This window comes from Natator depressus, chromosome 22 (assembly GCF_965152275.1).
Source record: "Natator depressus isolate rNatDep1 chromosome 22, rNatDep2.hap1, whole genome shotgun sequence".
NCBI lineage: Eukaryota > Metazoa > Chordata > Testudines > Cheloniidae > Natator > Natator depressus.
In genome coordinates this window covers 3,747,688-3,768,129 of record NC_134255.1, presented here as the reverse complement: position 1 = coordinate 3,768,129, position 20,442 = coordinate 3,747,688, and the positions used below count along the sequence as shown (strand labels likewise).

Below are 20,442 nucleotides of genomic sequence, written 5' to 3'. Positions count from 1 at the left end.
CCCTCCCCTCCCCTTGAGTGCACCATCAGACAGGAAGCCTGTGCAATGCTGCGCCCTGTGCCAGGCATGGGAGTGAGCACTCCTGCCTGGTCTCTGCATATTTATTTAGCAGAATGGCAACAGTTCGGTTGACAGGATGCTTCTGTTTGGAGGTCACCAGATTTACCCTCAGGAGAGCTGGCTTCTCCCTAGAGTGGTATCCAGGCAAGTACCTGGTACATTTTTCCCTTCCACAAATTAACTTGTGTCCACTGAAGCATGTGCTGGGTTAGAGCTTCTGTGCTTTGCCTCCCAATGGCCGGACAGGCTGAAGGAAGCTGCTTCCATCTCGCTCACCAGAGGCATCTCCTGCTTCCCACCTAAGCACTTTCTGTCCCAGCCTCTGCCAGGATCCAGTGCCTCTCTGCCAGCAGCTCCGAGCTCCAGCCTCCTCCTCCAAGGCGCTTCACAGACACGGCTGAGTTCAGCCCCTGGCCATGGGCGTCAGCATCACTTTGTAAACAGGGACCTGGGGATGGGGGCAGAGAGGTGAGTTAGAGGCAGAGTGAGGAAAGAAGCCAGGAGTCCTGCCCCCACCCCCAGGCGTCGCTCCCCTGGCTGGGAAAGAAGCCAGGAGTCCTGCCCCCCACCCCATCCCTCACCCCCAGGCCACACTCCCCTGGCTCGGAAAGAACCCAGGAGTCCTGCCCCCCACCCCCAGGCCTCGCTCCCCTGGGGGGGAAAGAACCCAGGAGTCCTGGCCCCCACCCCCAGGCCTCGCTCCCCTGGCTCGGAAAGAACCCAGGAGTCCTGGCCCCCACCCCCAGGCCACACTCCCCTGGCTCGGAAAGAACCCAGGAGTCCTGGCCCCCACCCCCAGGCCTCGCTCCCCTGGCGGGGAAAGAACCCAGGAGTCCTGGCCCCCACCTCCGCCCTCGGCCCGGGGTCACTCGCAGGCCGACGGGGAGACCCCGGCGGTGACGGGCAGGGGCGGGGCCGATCCCGGTGGCGGGGCGGGGCGAGCGGCTCCTGGGCCCCGCCCCTGCCCGGCGCCCGGCCCATGCCGCGCGCGGGGGGCGGGGCGCGGCGCTGGGCGGGAAAGTCGCGGCGGCTGAGGCGCGGGGCCGGCAGCAGGTGAGCGGCTCGGGCCGGGTCGCGTCGCGTCCCCCCCGCCCGGCCCGCTGCCGAGCCCTGGGCCTGGCCGGCTCCCCCGCGCCCAGCCCGGCCGCTGACCCCGCTCTCTCCCGGCTGCAGGGCCCGCGGACCGCCATGGCCGTGCCCTTCGTGGAGGACTGGGACCTGGTGCAGACCCTGGGCGAGGGCGCCTACGGAGAGTGAGTACGGCGGGGCTCGGGCGCCCTGCCGCGAGCCTGGGCTCGCCCCCGGCGGGCGGAGGCCGAAGGGCCCCGCGGGGGCGTGGCCGGCCCTGCACCGCCGCCGCTCGGCAGCCTGCCTGGCCGGAAAAGCTGCCCCAGAGCGGGGCGCGCCCCGGCAGCAGTTGGTCCAATGAAAGACATCGCGTCGCCCCATCGCCCCCATTGCCTGACCCCCCTCACCTCACCCTATTGCCCCGCCTCCATCACCCCGCCCCCATTGCCCCCATCACCCCCATCGCCTCACCCCATCGCCCCCATTGCCTGACCCCCCTCACCTCACCCCATTGCCTGACCCCCCTCACCTCACCCTATTGCCCCGTCTCCATCACCTGGCCCCCATTGCCTCGCCCCCATCACATGACCCCATCACCCCCATCGCCTCACCCCATTGCCCTCATTGCCCCGCCCCTGTCACTCCATTGCCCCCATTGCCTGACCCCCCCTCACCTCACCCCATTGCCCCTATTGCCCTGCCCCCATCGCCTCGCCCCCATCACCCCCCTCGCCTCACCCCATTGCCCCCATTGCCTGACCCCCCCCCTCACCTCACCCCATTGCCCCTATTGCCCCGCCCCCATCACCTGGCCCCCATCGCCTCACCCCATTGCCCTCATTGCCTGACCCCCCTCACCTCACCCCCATTGCCCTCATTGCCCCGCCTCCATCACCTGGCCCCCCTCGCCTGACCCCCATCACCTCGCCCCCCTCGCCTGACCCCCATCACCCTGGCCCCTATTGCCCGACCCCCTCGCTCAGCCCCCCTCGCCTGACCCCATGGCCCCCCTCGCCCGGCCCCCCTCGCCTGACCCCCATCACCTTCGCCCCCCTCGCCTGACCCCGTCAACCCCATCACCTGGCCCCCATCGCCTGGCCCTCGTCGCCCCCACCTCATTGCCACAGCCCCATCGTCTCACCCCATCACCCACATCGCCTTGCCCCCCCCTTGTCACTCCGATATGTACATCTGAGGGGGGGGGGTATAGTTGCCCCCTCCACCCCTGTGTTAGCCCCTGGGCCACTTTTGATCAATAAGGGCCTGCAAGGCTGCGGAAGGCAGATGCTTGCTGAAGCCGGTGTTGCTGGCACAGCGGTGCCAGGTTTCAGCGTAAGTGAGAGTTGACATTTTTATCTGACGTTAACTTGATGTCCAAATTTAACATATAACTGTCAGAAGGGAAAAAATGACTGAGCTGCAAGGGTTGTGCAGACCTTTATAGGTAGCATCTGCCAGAAATTACAACCAGTCTTCAGGACTTTTCCGAGTAATGTCCAGGGTCCTGTCCCTGTTAGGAGTCTTGGAGGTAGAACTGACTTTCCAAACTATTTTGCTGTCAACAGTGGTAACCCACAGTTGTCTTTCACGTCAGGTCCATCACATCATGTCAACTTGTGCTTCCCTGTACAGAGAGGTGGTTTAACCAAAGGACTGGGAGCCCCTTTCTAGCTCTGGGCAAGTCACTTAATCTGCCCTTTTTTTGGTTGTGAAGTGCTTTGACTGTTTAATATTGTAGCAGTTTGGTGGTGGTGTTACTCTGTTAGGACATGTTCTGATGGTAAGGATACATTCTCCTTCAACTTAACTCCCAAGACATCTTGTGACACACTGTATTATATTCTGATATTACCATTATATTCTATGTATGTACTGTATGTTGTATCCACCATGTACTGTGGCATACAATACGTTTATGATGCAACCTGAGTTAATTTATGTCACTACTAATCTTGTTTTCTCTTCCTTTTATATAAGTCATAATTAGGGATATGCTGCAACTTCTTAAACAAATGTCAGAATTAATTTAAATATTATGACTTTTGTGATCATTGACAATTTCAAAACTAGCTTTATGTGGATATTTTTAAAGCTCAGGCATGACACTTTGGTGAAACTCATAGATGTAAGCAAATGCAACTCTATTGAACTCCGTATAGCTGCATCCATTTACACCAGAGCTGGAATTTCCTCCATATAATTTATGGAGACCACAAATTTCAAATGCTTATCAGAATTTTTACAACTTGAACAGCTGTAAGCCTTCTATGTGTCCAGGCATGTAATTAATTGTTTTGGAACATGGACATGTGGGTCTGTTGAGCCTGGTTTTGGGCACTTTTCATCTGTCAGGCTATTTTTAAACAACACATATCGAGATGGGGGTATGTAAATTCAGACTGGGGGTAGACCTCACACTAACACCTGATCGATAGAGCTGCTCATGCTCCCTATGCTTTAACAGGGAGTAGGGTGAAACTCTTATGTAAATAAAGGATGGGGCATCCTAAGCTTCAGGCTAGACCACTACATATCTATATTGGGGATTTCTCTCTAGCACCCATCACCATAGTGTCTCAAGCCCTGGTCCTTAAAGATGTTAGGTGCCTAACTCCCATTGGTTTAAGTGGGAATTGGGTGCCTAACTTCCATTGAGTATATGGATCATAGTGTTAAACATGCAAACTAGCTGTGCATTCCAAGGTTCATAGTGCACTACCTGCTTCATCCCTTGTTACCTTGCTTTTCCCCTCCTTCTCTTCAGAGTTCAGCTTGCTGTGAACAGACGCACAGAAGAAGCTGTTGCAGTAAAAATAGTTGACATGAAACGTGCTGTGGACTGTCCAGAGAACATAAAAAAAGAGATCTGCATTAATAAGATGTTAAATCATGAGAACATTGTGAAGTTCTATGGACATCGTAGAGAAGGCAGTATTCAGTACCTCTTCCTCGAGTACTGCAGCGGGGGAGAGCTCTTTGACCGAATAGGTACAGAATTCTTGGGGCAGGGGAGGGTCTGAGGGCAACTCCAGTGGTGGTTGCACAGACTCATTAGAACACCATAGTTGTCTTATAAGACTGGAGGGATTCCTTACTCTACTCTTCCAGTGCCACTGATCTTAGAGGGAAAGTGTCTAGGAGAGGCTGGCTTTGCGGGTGGCTGTCCTTCTACACATTGTGAGTCAGTGATTAAGCTATGGCTAGAAGTAGAGTTCCCACGTTTCAAACCTTTACTTAGCTCACTATACCACTTTGCTTCACTTTGCATGGTCCTAACAATTCAGGAATTCTACATATTTAATGCTATAGGTTAAATAAAAGTTAGGGGGAAAGACTGGTTTGAGAGCAAACACGATAAATGGGCTGGAAAATTTAATGCGTACAGACTTGCATTCCAGTGGTTACCAGATTGAAAATCAATATGTAATATATTCCCCTTCCAGTGTACAGTTCTATTTAGTGCTAATGGGAGATGCATGCACCCTGAGAAGGTAACCATTGAAATCTGCAGGAGTTTCTGCTCATGACTGTCTTTATGCTCACTATTGATAGCATAATCCTGGTAGAACTTCTGTTACAAGACTATTGACAGCCATCGTTTTTCACAAGTAAGGATAATTTAATTTAAACAAAATAACTTGCTGTGAGGAGCTTGAGAAATCCAAGGAAGGAAGTTTTCCCAGGCCAATGCTTTCAATTTCTGCGGACTCTAAGCTTTCATTTAAAAAAAAAAAAATATAAAAATCTACCTCTCATGGCTACAAAACTCATTTTCTGAACATGAGCCTTGGGGACTGAGGCAGTGGTATTTTTCAAAGTCTGTAGCCAGAGCACTTCTGCCTCTGCTGCTGTTTGCAGGTTTATCAAGCTGAAGCAGAGTAAAAACTGACTAGTTTTGTCATTTTTAACTGCTGCTATTCATACCCTAGGGTGCAGCTGTGAAGCTGAAAAGAAAGGTCAGTTTCACTCTGCTGCTGGTTGGGAAAACTCTGAGCAGTATGTAGGTAACAAATATTGGTATTGCTAAGGAGAACACAAAAGCATCATAAACATGAGAAGTGTTGGCAGCCACTCCTCATGTCAGCAAGGAAGTTGGGGAAGTGGAAGTGTGCCAATGGGGACTGGTTTCTCACTTGTGTGCCCTTGCACACTGGGATCCTCCAGCTTTCTTATACGGCTGTGGCTAGAAGACTTGATTCTGTGGCACTTAGATGAAACTTACCCTGAGGACAATGTAAGAACAGATGTCTTATAGGAAAAGAGAGAAAATGGAATGAAGTCAGGAATTCAAGAAGGTATAATAAATGCAAAAGATCTAGGGAGTTACTTTATTTTTAAAAGCTATTAAATATCATAGTACACAACAGTTTTATTCCTTAAAATGGCAGGGGAAGTGGCAGCACAGCTATTGTTCACTGTGGCTGGTAGGCTTAGACCTTGGGCTAGCATGTGTTGGGCAAACTTTACAAGCCCTGGTCTGGTGTTCAGGCTCTTTCATCTTGCCAAAGTCCTCCAGAAAAATGAGGATAGTCAGACCAGGATATTTCTAATATAGATAACACTTTTTAAAAGAGAGTATTTTGATGTAATCTTTATACATCATAACAGAGCAGTGAAAGGCACAAAATCCTTAAAATTTTTTCTTTGCATTTGATTTTGTAAAAATCGCTTGCCTACAAGTCATGTGACACAGTTTTTATTGCAAAGGATAATAAATCTTTTAACCAATGTCTTCTGGATTTAATGTAATTGGGAAGATATTATATTTCAGAATCATTTAACTTCAGAGATTATGTGCTGTTTTAAGTGTGATTTAGAGAATGTTTATCAAGTAGAGAAGGAAAGCTGGAGTATTGGAGACTCAGATTGCACAGATCAAATAGATTAATCTGTGCAACAAAAATCCTTTTGAAGCTTTTTTAAAACAAAATGTTTGGGCCATAAGTAGATATCTGTCTCTTGGAAGTTTCAATCAGTATTTCCAACCACAAAAGCAGTTTGGTACATAAGATATATCTGCCATTTTTCTTTAATCTGTTTTTTTTCTACCATTGGAATGTGAAACTGCTTCTGAAGTAGAGCTGTGCAAGGAACGTTCTGATACAAGTTTTAACAGTACATATTGTGCAGTAGTAACGATCTGCAATAATATACAGGAATTTTCAGTTTTTATGTAGAGAAGCCTTTCTTCTAACATCATAAACTCCTGGTTCTTTTTTCAGTGTGCATCTTAATATTAAACTAGCCTCATTTTATTAGCTTTTTAAGTGGAGAAGCTGTTGGCATTACTGAAGAGGACTGGAGTAGAGCCCTGTTGGAACTATTCTTAATCTCGCTCCCAACCACTCTTGCTATTATGACAGCGGGTCTTGTGGGACCTGCGGGATCGTGGTCCCGCTGCAGGGCTTTACGCTAGTCCCACCCAGGGCTCTAGACTGGAGTTTTGAGGCAACAAATTTGCCCCTAGAAAGTGGAAAATAGACTACAGTGGGACTACATATGGGCACAAGGGGTCTGTTGGTGTAGAGCAGCTTGCAGGATCTGGGCCCTAGTGTTTTGGTGGTATAAGATTTAAAGAGAACCTTTAGCATTTTCCCCCATGGTGCTTTGGGAAGATACAAAAAAAGTAGCATCTCAGTTTAGATTAAATAGATGCAGACTCTGCAGTGTAACTCAATAACCTTTCATGACACTTTTGCATTGCCTGTAGTTACTGTTTCAAGGCAGGTGAAAAATAAGTGTTGTGCAGAGTATCCAGGAAACTTTGTAAAATAGTTACAAAAACATAGTGTAGAGTCTCCGTTCCATAGTTTGTTTATGATGGAAGAAAAGTATTTTGGTATGTAGATTCTGAATTACTTTTTACAGAGCCTGATATAGGAATGCCTGAACCAGATGCACAGAAGTTTTTCCATCAGCTTATGGCTGGCGTGGTACGTGTTGTACTTTATGCATTTATTTCAAGCTCCTTTTTTCCAGTTAAATTAAACAGAACGGTATTAAAGCCTTTTATTTATTTGTTTAGGTATATCTTCACAGTATAGGAATAACTCACAGGGATATTAAGCCTGAGAATCTACTGCTAGATGAAAGAGGTAAGTATAAAAACCTTTGACTTCATATTCTCTTAAATTCTTGGTCATTGAGAATATAGGGGAGAAAAGAAACACTATCACTCAGTGAGTCTGAAAATACTCCTAGAGCTTCTGTGGCGTCCTGCTACATTAAGAATAACGAAATGCAGTAAGCAGATTTGTGCTGTCAGGGCTTGTATTCATTCCCTTATCCTGTGTAAATAGACTAATCAGTGTATTCTAGAGCAAGTTATTCTGAGTCTCTGCACAGTGGCCTTTAAAGGAACACACTTGAATAAAACTTAAGTTTTGTTAAAGCTTGTTCTTACAAAATTTAAAGACCAATACAAATGTTTCCATGACTGCTGAACAAACTTTTTATTTGAACTTTTGTAAAATGGTGTTCAGAACCAAAATATTACAGCATGGTACTAGTGCATGAGAATCTGAAACAGACTAGTGAAATGGATTGATGTGTTTTTGTTAAAGCTGAGAGGAAAACCAAAACACTAAATAATCGGGATATGGTGAAAAGTAATCTAGATTTTTAAAACTTTCAGTTTAATAATCAAAGGCAGTGTTAGTAATAAAAACGTATTTTTTAAATGGTTTCTAACATGACTGCTCTTTAAGGAGAGAATATCTCATCACAAACTGTCTTAGAGGTTTTTCTGTACCCTGAATCTCTCTTTGAATCAAACTCATGTGCTCCTTGAATCAAAGTCAGGTTCAAACTTCAGATCAATTGTATAAATGCCTATGATCAGAAACAAGAGAAAAGTCATAGGGGCCTGATTTTCACTTTTATTAAGGCCCCTTTATGCTGCACTGGCAATGTAAAGGGGACCTTTGAGTGTAAATGTGCTTATCTCTGGTTTTATCTAGCTTTAATGTAATATAATAGTCTTCTAGCCGAGAAGATGAAAATATCTTGTTACACAATATACTTAATGACTTTTTTCTTTTGTTTGCTTAGATAATCTCAAAATCTCTGACTTTGGTTTAGCGACTGTATTTAAACACAATGGTCGTGAGCGACTGTTAAACAAGATGTGTGGCACTCTCCCATATGTTGCCCCAGAACTGTTAAAGAGAAAAGAATTCCATGCAGAGCCAGTTGACGTTTGGTCATGTGGGATAGTACTTACTGCTATGTTGGCAGGAGGTAGGAGTTGGTCAATTTCTTCTCACTATTTTATAACATGCATATTTACTGCAGCTTCACAGTGATTTAGAATTGCAGTACAAATGCTCATAACCTACCTAGATCTAAAGAGTTGATCCCAAATCATGGAGGTGGTCTTGGTGGGGAAAGTAAATGGTTTATTTTAAATATTTTCTCAAACTTTCATATTGTGGTCAGCTTTTTTTATAGATTCTCACAGGGGTCATCTGCCATGGACCGTCTTGTTCTGTGGCAGCTCTAGTATATGGCATTTAGTATTTACCATTGTGGGCTGCATATGTAGCTCTCTTTTATCATATATGTATTATATGAGCTGCATCCACACAATATATATAGTACCTGTATGGCCCTGAGGATGTCACATGGGCTGCAGTTGTGTGCTGATTGGGCTGCAAGCAGGCTGCAGATTGAGAACCGCTGGTATATGTAAGGGAGGGAATGGTCCCTCTATTGTGGAGAACTTTTCTGGCTTATAAATTACCCTGGTGAAATGGGCTAGCAAAAGGATCTGAGTCCTCATTCCCGCTTCCTTTACCCAGAGGCCTGCCTGACCTCAAGGGCTCTCCTTCCATTTTCCTGTGTGGCAGAGTCCTTGTAACCCCGATAAGGCTGGGTCCAGGATTTCTGGGGGGCTTGACTCCCAACCTTGTCGTGGTCACTTAGGGCAGGGGCTAGGGTGCCCCAATACCGGGGTGCTCTCTCCACACTGGATGCTTCCCTGACCCACTGATCATTATATATAGTTCAAAGCAAATACAGTTTATTAAACCGCTTTTTTGACAAGGGATGTAGAAATATCCAGTCATGATGTTGAGCAGGGAGCTCCTCTCACCACTGCAAGAAGACAGTCAGTGTTGTAGTGATCCTTCTGAAGGCGTTAGCCAGAACCTTGCCATGCTTTGCTAATGCACGTTGTACAGGATTAGTGCTGTTAGCCAAGTGTGCCTCCTCACTAACCTTGCTGTTAGAGAAGAATTTACCAAGGTTTGGTGTTGCTCAGAGGTTCTCTGTTCACTGTAGAGCCACTGACTCACCAGTTTATGAGGTCAGGATATTTTCTGAACAGATGATGTCATTACATATGTAACTAGTTTGGAGCAATGCAATGACTTTTAGATGTAACCTGGCACTTCTATAACTTGTAACCACAATCAGGATGGACCATTTTTTTCCCCTTTTCCACACATTGAAATCCATTTAGTTTCATGGCAGTGCTCTTTACATGTCTTTCATTCTTTCCCCAGCCATCCTAAATTTTTAATCCTTAAACTTGTGTTCAGAGGCATAAAAATGATTTGGTACCTGGCTTTTTTACTTGCAGAATTGCCATGGGACCAGCCTAGCGACAGTTGTCAGGAATACTGTGACTGGAAGGAAAAGAAAACATACCTTCCACCTTGGAAGAAGATTGATTCTGCACCATTGGGTAAGTTGTCAGTGGAATGGCTGGCTGACTTTTATGTATATGAGTAGGACAGTGATGTGTCTAGGGGAATAAAGTGCTGGAGTTATGCATGTCTGTGTTCAAAAATCATTCTGTCTAAAGGCTGGATTCTACCATGGACTCACGATGTCACATGATCTGTCACTTGTAAAACACCTTTAGGGAGCTACCTGAAAATGGGGGTGGGAGGAGGGTGGGTGTTCAGCAAGACTGGTGGGAGACATCTGGTTGACATAGCAGCGATGGCAACAGGAAGAGACTATTCAGACAGACTTCTAAAGATATGGGGCCTGCCTCCTCATTGCTTGTGCAGTCACTTAGCTGTGCAAAGCACATGCAAAGATCTGTCATTCTGATCTGGTACTATTTCACACCTACTTTGCACAGCTGTAATGACTTCACAAGCTAGTAAAGAATTGGGGCCTGAGATCTGTTAGACGGGAAATTATTTCCCAAGGGAACGGGCAGAAGTCCTGTTGATGAAGATGTGTACAACTGGGCTATGTTTTATTATTTTTGAGTAATGAGCTTAAGGACACTTGGTAGGTCTGAGCCGATTAAATTTAACCCCACCCCGGGCTCTTTGGTCACTACATTTCTTCCTGACCCTGGAAAGTCTGAGGGCTGAAGTGTTGCTAATATTTCTTTCTTTGCTGAGTGACCTAAAACCCAGGGTACTAGATTTGTTTGGTGTACTCTCCTACGCTGTTCTTGTCCAAGATGATTCTTGTAAGTAAACAGGCCTATAGAAATCTTCTAGAAAGCCTTCACGAAGGTGGATCTGAGATCAGCTATAGCAAGCTTCTTATTTCAAAGGCTCTGTACACTGGCTGCAGCCCATGTGGAACACGGTGGACTTTGGTACACAGTCACAAATCTATACAAAACTTGGGTCTTATTTTAGGCCTCCCAGCTATGAGTTTACCTTAACTTGGTGTTAATTTATGAGTGATCAAAATGTTGATTTGATCTGGTTAGGATTGATAAACTCTAGGATTTGGGGATGGAATTGAAGTATCATTTTGAAATATAATGACCTGTGGAAAACATGATATATAGAGATCTAGGAATCAGGATATATGGCAGTTAATTCATTGTTGTTTCTTCCTATGAATGTAATGTTTCTCTCTAGCTTTGCTCCACAAAATACTAACTGAGAGCCCCACGGCAAGGGTTACCATTGCAGACATTAAAAAGGACAGATGGTACAACAAACCTATGAAAAAAGGTAAATGCCGTTAAGTGCTTTGTACAACATAGACAAATAGCTTAAGTAAAGGTTGAGAGCATATGTTGGGGTAAAATCCTTGGAACGCTATAGTTAGCAGAAACTACTCTAAAGGCAAGAAATTCAGAGTTAAGGTTAAACTTACAAGAAACTCAAACAACTTAAATCCTGGAAATTCACAGTTGAAGTGTGCAGACTACCTTAATTCATCCTCTGGATATATGTCTCCTTCCCAACTTCCCTGCTCTGTGAGTGAAGTATCAAAAATGTACACTGCAGAGTATTGGTTTTAAGACTTTCATATGTATGTTTGATATCAAGTGTGATATTTTTGTTACCTCATTAACCTTGGGTCTTCTCATATTAGTGCTAAAATGTCATCATCTGGCCTGGGAGACTTACATATGTGGGGCGTGTTAGCTCTGTCTCATGATGCTCTTATAACTGGTTGTCACACAATATCATAGGAGACGGTGCTGAGTGCTATCAGCACCCCATGGAAGGGGTCTGCTCTTAATGAAGAGTGGGGGAACAGTTGTCTTCAGGATGAGATGTTGGGAATTTGCAAAGCATTTTTTTCTCTGTGGACATAACCATAAAGAAAGAAGGATCAGCACAACCAGCATAGGCTTAAGGCATTATAGTTCCTGTATTTTCTAGTGAGATGTTACTGTTTTGGATGAAAAAAATAGTTATAATTTCTCATTTTTTCTCACGGTATTCTTATAGGGGCAGGATTTTTCTGCCCCTTAACTGATGTTTTTGAAAATGATAATGTATTAAGGATTTTTACCCTTGTGGCTATGCTAGTTATTCAGCTATTGAGATTGCTGTTCAGTGATGTTTGCCATCATAGTTTCAAACATTGCAGATACTGGAACACAAATGGAAAAAATAAACAAAGACAGTGATCTGTGTGACAATTCAAAGACCAACCTATGCAAAAGCTATGTATTTTTAATGGGGGAGCTCAGCCTAATTCCAAATGCTTTAAACCCCTGGTGACCCTTAGGATGACTTTTCTGACCCCTGATTGTGTGATATATCTTCTTCTTTTAGGTGTAAAGCGGGCTCGTGTCTCCTCAGGGGGCCTTTCAGACTCACCAGGTGGCTTTTCTAAGCACATTCGGTCTGATATGGACTTTTCACCGATGAAAAGTGCACACAGGTCAGAATGCTATATGCTTGTGTTTTTTGTTGTTTTCAGTGTCTAATACACAATGGACTCCAGCCTGATATCACCTTTTGTTTCTAGATGCCTGTTTTTACACCACAGTGCTATTCAGATGGGATATGCATAATTACATTCTTCTCTGCTACATGTGATTCAGCGTTCCCTTCCCCGCCATACCTTAAAAGATGATTATAGCCTCACTTTCTAACCCCACACACTTCTTTACCTGAAAGCCTTTACTTGAAAACCTATAGCTTAGTTAAGCTGGCTTCAGAATTACACCCTTCCTGTTGTATTTTATCCAAATTTCCCTCTTATGTGAAAACAGGGTTGTAATCTGACAGCTCTTCTCCCCATACTCTGTATTCATAGATTCAAACGCCAGAAGGGCTTTTGTCTAATCTCCCGTATACCACAGCACATAGAACTTCCCCCAAATTCCTAGAGTATATTAAAACATCATGGGGAGGGGGATCCTTAATAGTTTCCACCCGATGAATGTTCCATGAATTAGCGCAAACATACTCCATATTCAGATCTGTCCACACCCATTAAGACTGTGGAGGTGACTAAACCTTGTAAAGTGGGTCTTTTAATATAAGTTCTATAATGCAAATTACTGTTGTTTTAAATATATATGTGTATGTAGTCCAGCAGTTCCCGAACTGTGGGCTATCAGCAGATGGGGTCGTGGGTCCCACAGGCCAGATAGAGCCTGTGAGATTATGCCGTCTGACCACAGATGTATCCAGACGGTGCCAGTATGGTGTGTACGAGGTCATGTTGTGTGGAGGCCACCATTTTGTAGATCAAAACGGCATTTGTGGAGCAGGCCCAGACACATTGGCCATGCGGATGGCAGTTTGGCCATTTGCACCATCCAGCTGTGCAAGCATCCAGCTGAGGGACTTGAATCTAGAAGATCCTTATCTGTGGGCAGCAGCCTTATCAACAAAACATCCTCTCTGCATGAGCTAGTAGGATCCTGTGCTAGCCTCTTCTGAGATGAGAATTTGCAGTGGCTTATAAGCACCTTAAGGGCCCATATCATTTTTGAGTACCCTGTTGACACTCAGTAAAGATTCATTGTAAGTCCCTGTCTCTGTGCTGCCCTATTATCACCACACAGGGCTTTCTTCCATCCTGGGCTCATTTGCTTAACAGTGACTTCCTCTTTCTGATTTGTGATAAAAGACACAGTGGACTCATTTTTACAGAGCATCTGCTTCAACCTCCAGCAGTGAGTCAAGTGATGCAGTAATGAACGAAAAACAAGAGTTCAAGAAATGTACTTGCAAATATGATGAGGTTTGCTTTGATTATGGCTTCACCAGTGTTTTGGTCAAGAACGAAGAAAGGCTAAATGTCTGCTATGTCACACAGTGTTATTAAGTGGAAGCATGATCCCTAATAAACCTAAACAACGCTTGGAAACGTTTTGCAAAGAACACAGGGAAAACCAAGGTCATTTTTCCAGTGCTGGAAAAAAGAACTTTCACATCAATCATTGCTATTCAGGGGAGTCAAGTCCATATCTGACCAAGCTCAAAAGTCATCATTTGAAGTTAGTGACCGCACTGCACAGGCCAAGAAACCTCACAATTGGAGAGACTTTGATTTTGCCAGCTGCAGTCAATATGGTGAATATAATGTGTGGGGAAACTGAGGCCATGTCTTCACTAGCACTTATGTCGGCAAAATTTTGGTGTTGAGGGGTGTGAAAAAAACACAACCCTAAACGACATAAGTTTTGCCGGCGTAAGCGCTCGTGTGCACAACGCTGTGTGGGCAGGAGACACTCTCCCACCAACATAGCTACTGCCACTCATAGATCGAGTTTTATTATGTCGACAGTAGAGTTCCCTCCTGTCGGCATAACGTGGCTACGGGAGCGATCTTACAGCAACACAGCTGTAGTACAACTGTGCTGCTGTAAGCTTGTAAGTGTAGACATGGCCTGAGGCAAACTCAAAGCCATCTCACTCTCCAACAACATAGTGAAGCAAAGGATTGAAGCATTAGCAGCAGATAAGGAAAACGTGTTAGTGGAGCGTCTGAAAAACACAGCTGCTTTTGCTCTGCAAGTTGATGAGAGCACTGAAGGTTGTGATGCACGTGTCTTGGCTTTTGTGAAATACACATGGGAGGCTGTGGTTCTCGAAGACATTCTGTTCTTTCTCTTGGACACGACACAGCACAATGAATGTTCAATGTGCTACGTGGCTACATGCAAGACAAAATGTACTGTGATATCACAATGGTGAGTTTTTGCACAGATGGAGCGTTGTCTGACAGGCCACAAAGCAGGTCTGTGTACCAATGTAAAGGAAGTTGCTCAGTCTCCTGTGTGGACTCACTGCATGATTCACAGAGAGCAGCTGGCATCTAAAGGTCTGTGTCCAGAGCTAGGTGACATTTTGCAGCAGGTCTCATCTATTGTGATCTACATCAAGACCCAGCCTCTCTGTGCACATCTATTTGCAAAACTGCAAAGAAATCTGATCATGATGTGTTGGTCCACACTGACGCTCGTTGGCACTTGAGAAGAAAAGTACTAGAACAATTCTGTTAACTGAGATGAGTTGCATGATTTGCACGCCTATGTAATGGTCTGCGAAAAGTGAATTGTTTTTTTCCTTTGTGGCTAAAGGAAGATGTGCCTTCTTGCCTATGTCACAGACATATTTGGGAATCTGAATGAACTGATTACAGATCTGCAAGGAAAGAACACCCACGTCCTTCAGCTGAGTGATTGAATCACAGGATTCATTCATGAAGAAAATTGTTTTCTGGAAGAATAATCTATAAAAGACGAACTATGAATCCTTTCTGAAGCTTTGCAAATTCCTGGCTGGCCAGCTATTCAGCCTCCAGTGCAGGTGATGGCTGAGCATCTTAGTTGGCTGGAGGAATAGTTTCCATCCTTTTTCCCTGACTTGGACATGACAAAGTATGATTGGGTGCAAAACCCCTTTCAGTGCAAGCCTGATGCCATGGATTTGCCAGCAACTGAAATCAAACAGGTCATAAAATTTCCTGCAGTCGATTCTTGCAAGGAACCTTCTTGCTCAACTTTGCTTATGCTCAGATAAATTTGTTAGTCTCTAAGGTGCCACAAGTACTTCTTTTCTTTTTGCGAATACAGACTAACACGGCTGCTACTCTGAAACCTGCCAGAGTTGTGGTTCATTGTCCAGAATGAATATCCCGCACTCTCAACACTTGCCTTGAAGTTGATGGTGCCATTCACAAGCACATATTAGTGCGAAGTTGTATTCAGCACACTTGTGTCCATCAAGTCTCTGCAATATTGAGCTACTGTTGGTGTCATGTCAGAGATTAGATGTGCAATTTCTACCATGCCACCAGACTTTGAGGAGCTGTCACAACATGCAAGCTCATGTATCACACGAGAGCACTAAATGGGATACTTAATGTGTAAATTCTTTGGATTCCTTGGTTGCTATATGGTTGTCTGGGGTCACAGAAAACAGTCTCAAAATTGTGGTCACTCAGGCAAAAAGTTTGGGAACCCCTGGTGTAGTCTGTAAAAGTCAGCAGAGAAATGTAACATTACTATGATGCACTTTATTATTAACATAACTAATTGTGTTTTCATGTTTCAGTGAGGAAAAAGTGAGCTACTCCACTTCTCAGCCAGAACCTCGCACTGGCATTTCCTTGTGGGACAGCAGTCCAACCAATATCAACAAACTAGTGCAAGGGATCAGCTTCTCCCAGCCAGCATGCCCTGAGCACATGCTAGTTAACAGTCAGTTACTTGGCACCCCTGGCTCATCACAGGTAATATTTGGAAATGCTATATTCATTCATCTTTGTTCACAGCAGCTTGGCAATTTGTTCTTTGGCTGCTAAACTGTAAAGATGCAGTTTGCACCAATTCAGATACATTATTCTAATTTTAAAGCCAAGTAAATTGGGTGGGGGGGAGGCGGTATCCAAACGTTCAGCCCCGAAAAGTAGTTGGTTATCTGTGGAATCCACATCTCTAATCTGCAGAACCCATGGCAACGCTTGGTGAAGAGGATGACCCGTTTCTTTACAAAGCTGGATGCTGACCGCTCCTATAATAGTTTGAAGGAGGTTTGTGAGAAGATGGGCTATGTCTGGAAGAAAAGCTGCACAAACCAGGTACAGTCCATGGAATTAAACAAATTAATGCTTCTGATTCCATTTGGCAAATCTATAAAAATATCTTTTAGTCAGATGTAGCATTTTCTGAACCAACACAAGACCTGTAAATGAGATCTCTAGTCAGACTCCCTTAGTGTAGTTTCTACTATACTGTGAATATAGTGCTAGGAGCATGTGAAATCTGCCCTTCTCATAAAAATGTTCTCCCATTTGCCTTCAAGGTCACCATATCAACTACTGACAGAAGGAATAATAAACTGATTTTCAAGGTGAACCTGGTAGAAATGGAGGACAAGATTTTGGTGGATTTCCGCCTGTCTAAGGTATGCAAAATAAGCCAGCAGACTTTAGCATTAGAGAGAGGGGTGGGTGTTAGAAGCAAACTGGACCAGCTTCCATATGATAAAGCTACATGTGCAAGTGGGATAAGATGACAAGCCTGGGGAGAAGGGGTTTTTGCATGGGCATATTGTGTCTAACTGAAGAGAGAACCTACAAAATGGGAGCTGGAAACATTACTTTTTCGCTGGTGCCTGAAACAAGGGCTGTGGTACTGAATGCCCCATGCAGTGCAAAAGCTATTAACTCTCACTGTCTGGAAATCCCTCCTTCCAGTTAATAAGTGTGGAGAGCTAGTGAGAGAGCAAGCTCCTGGAGTGCCCAAATACTATGGGAGAAGAAATTGTAATTATCTAAAGCATAATGACTTCTAGGCACTGGGGGAGCACGCTGGGCTAGCCTGATCCTGCTTTCGTGGAAATCAGTGGGGAAATAGAGTTATGAACTCCAGTGGAAGCAGGATCAAGCCCTTAAAGGTGTAGTTAGCCTTATTCTATCTCCCCATTCAGCTCTGCCGATACCTACTGTAGTGGGGAAGAAAGCATGCCCACACTCAGACAGCCTCTCTTGGAGTTCGGCAGCCACTAGCTCGACTGTCTGCCAACACTGCAACTGTATTATGGCTGTTGGTGTGCATGGGATTCCCTGTGTCTTGTCCCTAGCGTAGTATGCAGGGGTTGCCATAAATTTGGCCCACAGTATCAAGCTAAGAGAGATCTGAATGTGATGGATCATAATAGCTTTCTGGGAAAAGGTTAAGCATTCTGTCTTGAGTGCAGGGGACTGGACTAGATGACCTCTTGAGGTAGTTCCAGTTCTACACATCTGTGATTCTGTGAAACAGGGGCCTAACCTAATATTAAAGGTGCTCTTCATATCTAGGCAGATGGTGCAGAATAGTCTGCTGCAGGTGAGACAGAGAACTCCAGCTTCTGCCTCTGCCAGTGACAATTAACAGTAATAGGTTGATTTGCTTGCTGTGTTAAAGATCCCTGATAGTTTTGTTTCTATAGAAAACACTTGTCAATGTATTTGGAGGGAGAGTCTATAATAAATGTGTGCATGAAAAATAAGTCTCTGAAATGGATTAGGTCATGATCGGGCCAAGCTGTTAAGAGCATAATAGTAGAGGTGGGGACTCTTCTTGCCATGTCATATATTTCCCTTCTTGAAAGATAAATAAAATTTAAAATATTTTTAAGACTTAAACGTGGGTTCAGGGGAATTTCTGCTGCACCCTAAGTGGAGAAAATCCACAACTACTGTCTCAAAGGGGCAAATGGAAGAGACACTTTTGTAAAAGGTTATAAAAGTAATACCATGCGTATAACGATAGAGGAGGTGGCAGCGTTTCTTGAGAACTAATTATAAACAATGAACACAAAACTTGTAAAGGAAAAAATAAAATCTCTAGAATAGGTCCCAGTGTCCCTCAGATAGGCAGGCGTTACAGCGTTCCCATTCCTTTCTTGTCTGTCTATTTGCACATGCATGCAGTCCCCAAAATAGTTTTGTTTTTATTACCTAGGGTGATGGGTTGGAGTTCAAGAGGCACTTCCTGAAGATTAAGGGGAAACTGAATGATATTGTCAGCACCCAGAAAGTATGGCTTCCTGCCACATGATCCAGCTGCCGTTGGGAGGTGGAGTGAATTGGATGCTGCTACACTGATCTAATTTTTTTTATTCCGCATCAACAAATACTTGTGGGTGCCAGTATCTGAGAGTCACTTGCGATGGAAACCCATTTGTTTAGGGATCTGTCTTGACACCAGGACATTTCCTCAGAGGACAGACTTAGTAAATACATGTCCAGATGAATTTGGGATAGTGATCATGAAAGTGTTCCTGACTGTAGTAAGTTAGCTGGTGGCATGCCTTCCTATTGCTAGCTACTGGCATGAGGTTTTTTTTTCTTCTGCTCAGTCAGAAAACCCTGTCATTGGGATGCTTTGTGCTTCTGTGGGAGCCAACCTGACTGTTCCACTGATTTACGGAGCATATGCCCCCTACCCCAAGGTTGTTGCAGCCACTGACTGATGCAGACTTAGGGTTGGTGGGGGGGGAAGAGCCTATACCTAATAAAAAATTGTTTCAGCCCCCTTACTGCATTGCTGTATCTTCTGATTTTAAATCTGTTTGAACTATAACTTGTCTGTTACCCTTTCATTTAAAATTTGATGACATGGGTGCAGAGGCTTAGAGACAATGTGGGTCTTAGTCATGTAATTTTGTTAAATTTATTATATCTTTTTGGCCTTTCCTTTTATTAAGTAAAGGGGTTGGGTCCAAAGCACTAGTTCTAGTGTGTTCACCTGTAGTTTTACACATTGCAGGCGAAGAGGTCTGCAGCAGAATAGATACTGTATTAACATTTTATGTACCATTTATCTTGTTTTTAACTATCTTTTCCCCTTGTTCAGTGTTTTGCAGTTTTCCCTACATTGGAAGGTAAAGTCAAACCTGTTATATACAACAGCTTATATTGGGAATTTGCTGGAGGGTAGCAGGGCCCCATGGAAATAAGAAATGCCCCTTTCTCTTACCCCTTTCTTGGTACCTAAAATTCAGACTTAGTTGGACAGTTATTTCTTTTAATGGTACATAGTTTATTTGTATTAACAAGGATGACTTGCTTCTGACCAGTCACAGTCAAATGTACAATGATGGGAAGATAAACACGATCTGTGTAAACTTTTGTAAATTTTACAAAATAAAGTATAATCTCAATTTGAAAGAAAGCAAATGGCTGCCCCAGGGTGTTCCGAACAGAATTTCATTTCAGAAAAGTTTGCCCCTTCTAGGGATCTCAACTTATTAACAAAGCAAAGGATCCAGACAAGCCGGTGTCTCATTCCCACAACATCACCTCCCAGCATCTAGGAGTGCCCCCTTTCTGTTCTATTTCAGTAGGAAGGTAGGGAGTCTTTTCATGGCTTCCACATTGGGCAGGGAGGGGGTTCCAGTTTTGGCTCAGCATTCAGCTTCCTGCTATGCCTCTGAGTCCTTCAATCAGTCAGACTTGCTTCTCCAGCAGGCCTGGCAGTATAGGAGCAGTTCAAAGCTCACTCCTATAATGACTGAAGTCAGGTATGACACTGCCAGTTTTCAAGCAGTGGTTTAGCAACACGTTTTGTATTGTGACCTCTTCTTTCCTAGCTTTAGCCATAAACTTGAAAGAAAAGGTTTACATATTCCTGATACAGGCCCCCGGGCCATCTGATGTAGCTTCCCAAAACAGAGGTCAAACTGGGACTGTGGTTTAAATTAATAGACTATATCTGGCCAAGAGTGTTGTAGGATTTTTTGGCATGAAAATGCTTAGGAGAGATCAGAAGGCTGCCTGGCTTATGCAAGGGGAACCCCTGATACAAATCAGAACTGCTGAGATTTCAATTTAGTAATAATGAGGTTTATAGACCAGGAAACAAAGTAGAGAAATCCAAACGAAGCAAAGTTCTCAGTTCAGCAGCACAATATCATAGGCGAACGGATACATGCTCAGTACACCAGCAATATTTCAGAGACCACTGAAATGTTGCACCAGCTGCTGGCTCTGGATATGTGAAGATTGCTTGAATGTCAGTCTCCCTTGCATAGGCGCTCTTATTTCAGTTTTGAGTGCTTTTACCAACCAACTGAAGTTGATTCCTTATCAGCTAAATCGATTCAAGACCTAAATTGGTGTAGGTAAGCTGGTGCAAGCCCCTAATGT

The 20,442-nt window shown here is 44.5% G+C and overlaps 1 protein-coding gene across 2 annotated transcripts; it reads left to right on the top strand.

Moving 5' to 3' along the window:
* The first annotated feature begins 1,099 nt into the window (after positions 1-1,099).
* CHEK1 (checkpoint kinase 1) lies at positions 1,100-19,464 on the top strand. Of its 2 annotated transcripts, XM_074936950.1 has the most exons (13): positions 1,100-1,113; positions 1,234-1,313; positions 3,893-4,116; positions 6,997-7,061; positions 7,154-7,223; positions 8,179-8,367; positions 9,710-9,814; positions 10,965-11,060; positions 12,120-12,228; positions 15,861-16,038; positions 16,255-16,386; positions 16,611-16,712; positions 18,257-19,464. In XM_074936950.1, the coding sequence occupies exons 2-13, from the start codon at positions 1,249-1,251 to the stop codon at positions 18,350-18,352; spliced, it is 1,431 nt and encodes a 476-aa protein (XP_074793051.1). In that variant the 5' UTR covers positions 1,100-1,113; positions 1,234-1,248; the 3' UTR covers positions 18,353-19,464. The 2 variants fall into 2 exon arrangements, with proteins under 2 accessions (XP_074793051.1, XP_074793052.1); XM_074936951.1 differs by lacking the exons at positions 1,100-1,113; positions 1,234-1,313 and adding an exon at positions 2,444-2,460.
* The last annotated feature ends 978 nt before the right edge of the window (positions 19,465-20,442 follow it).

What these genes read in the sequence shown, in the direction of transcription:
- CHEK1 (XM_074936950.1), top strand. Translation starts at nt 1,249, where the DNA reads ATGGCCGTGCCCTTCGTGGAGGACTGGGACCTGGTGCAGACCCTGGGC. An exon ending in ATCAGCTTATGGCTGGCGTG is followed by an intron (nt 7,062 to 7,153) that starts GTACGTGTTGTA and finishes TTATTTGTTTAG; the next exon opens with GTATATCTTCACAGTATAGG. An exon ending in TGGATTTCCGCCTGTCTAAG is followed by an intron (nt 16,713 to 18,256) that starts GTATGCAAAATA and finishes TTTATTACCTAG; the next exon opens with GGTGATGGGTTGGAGTTCAA.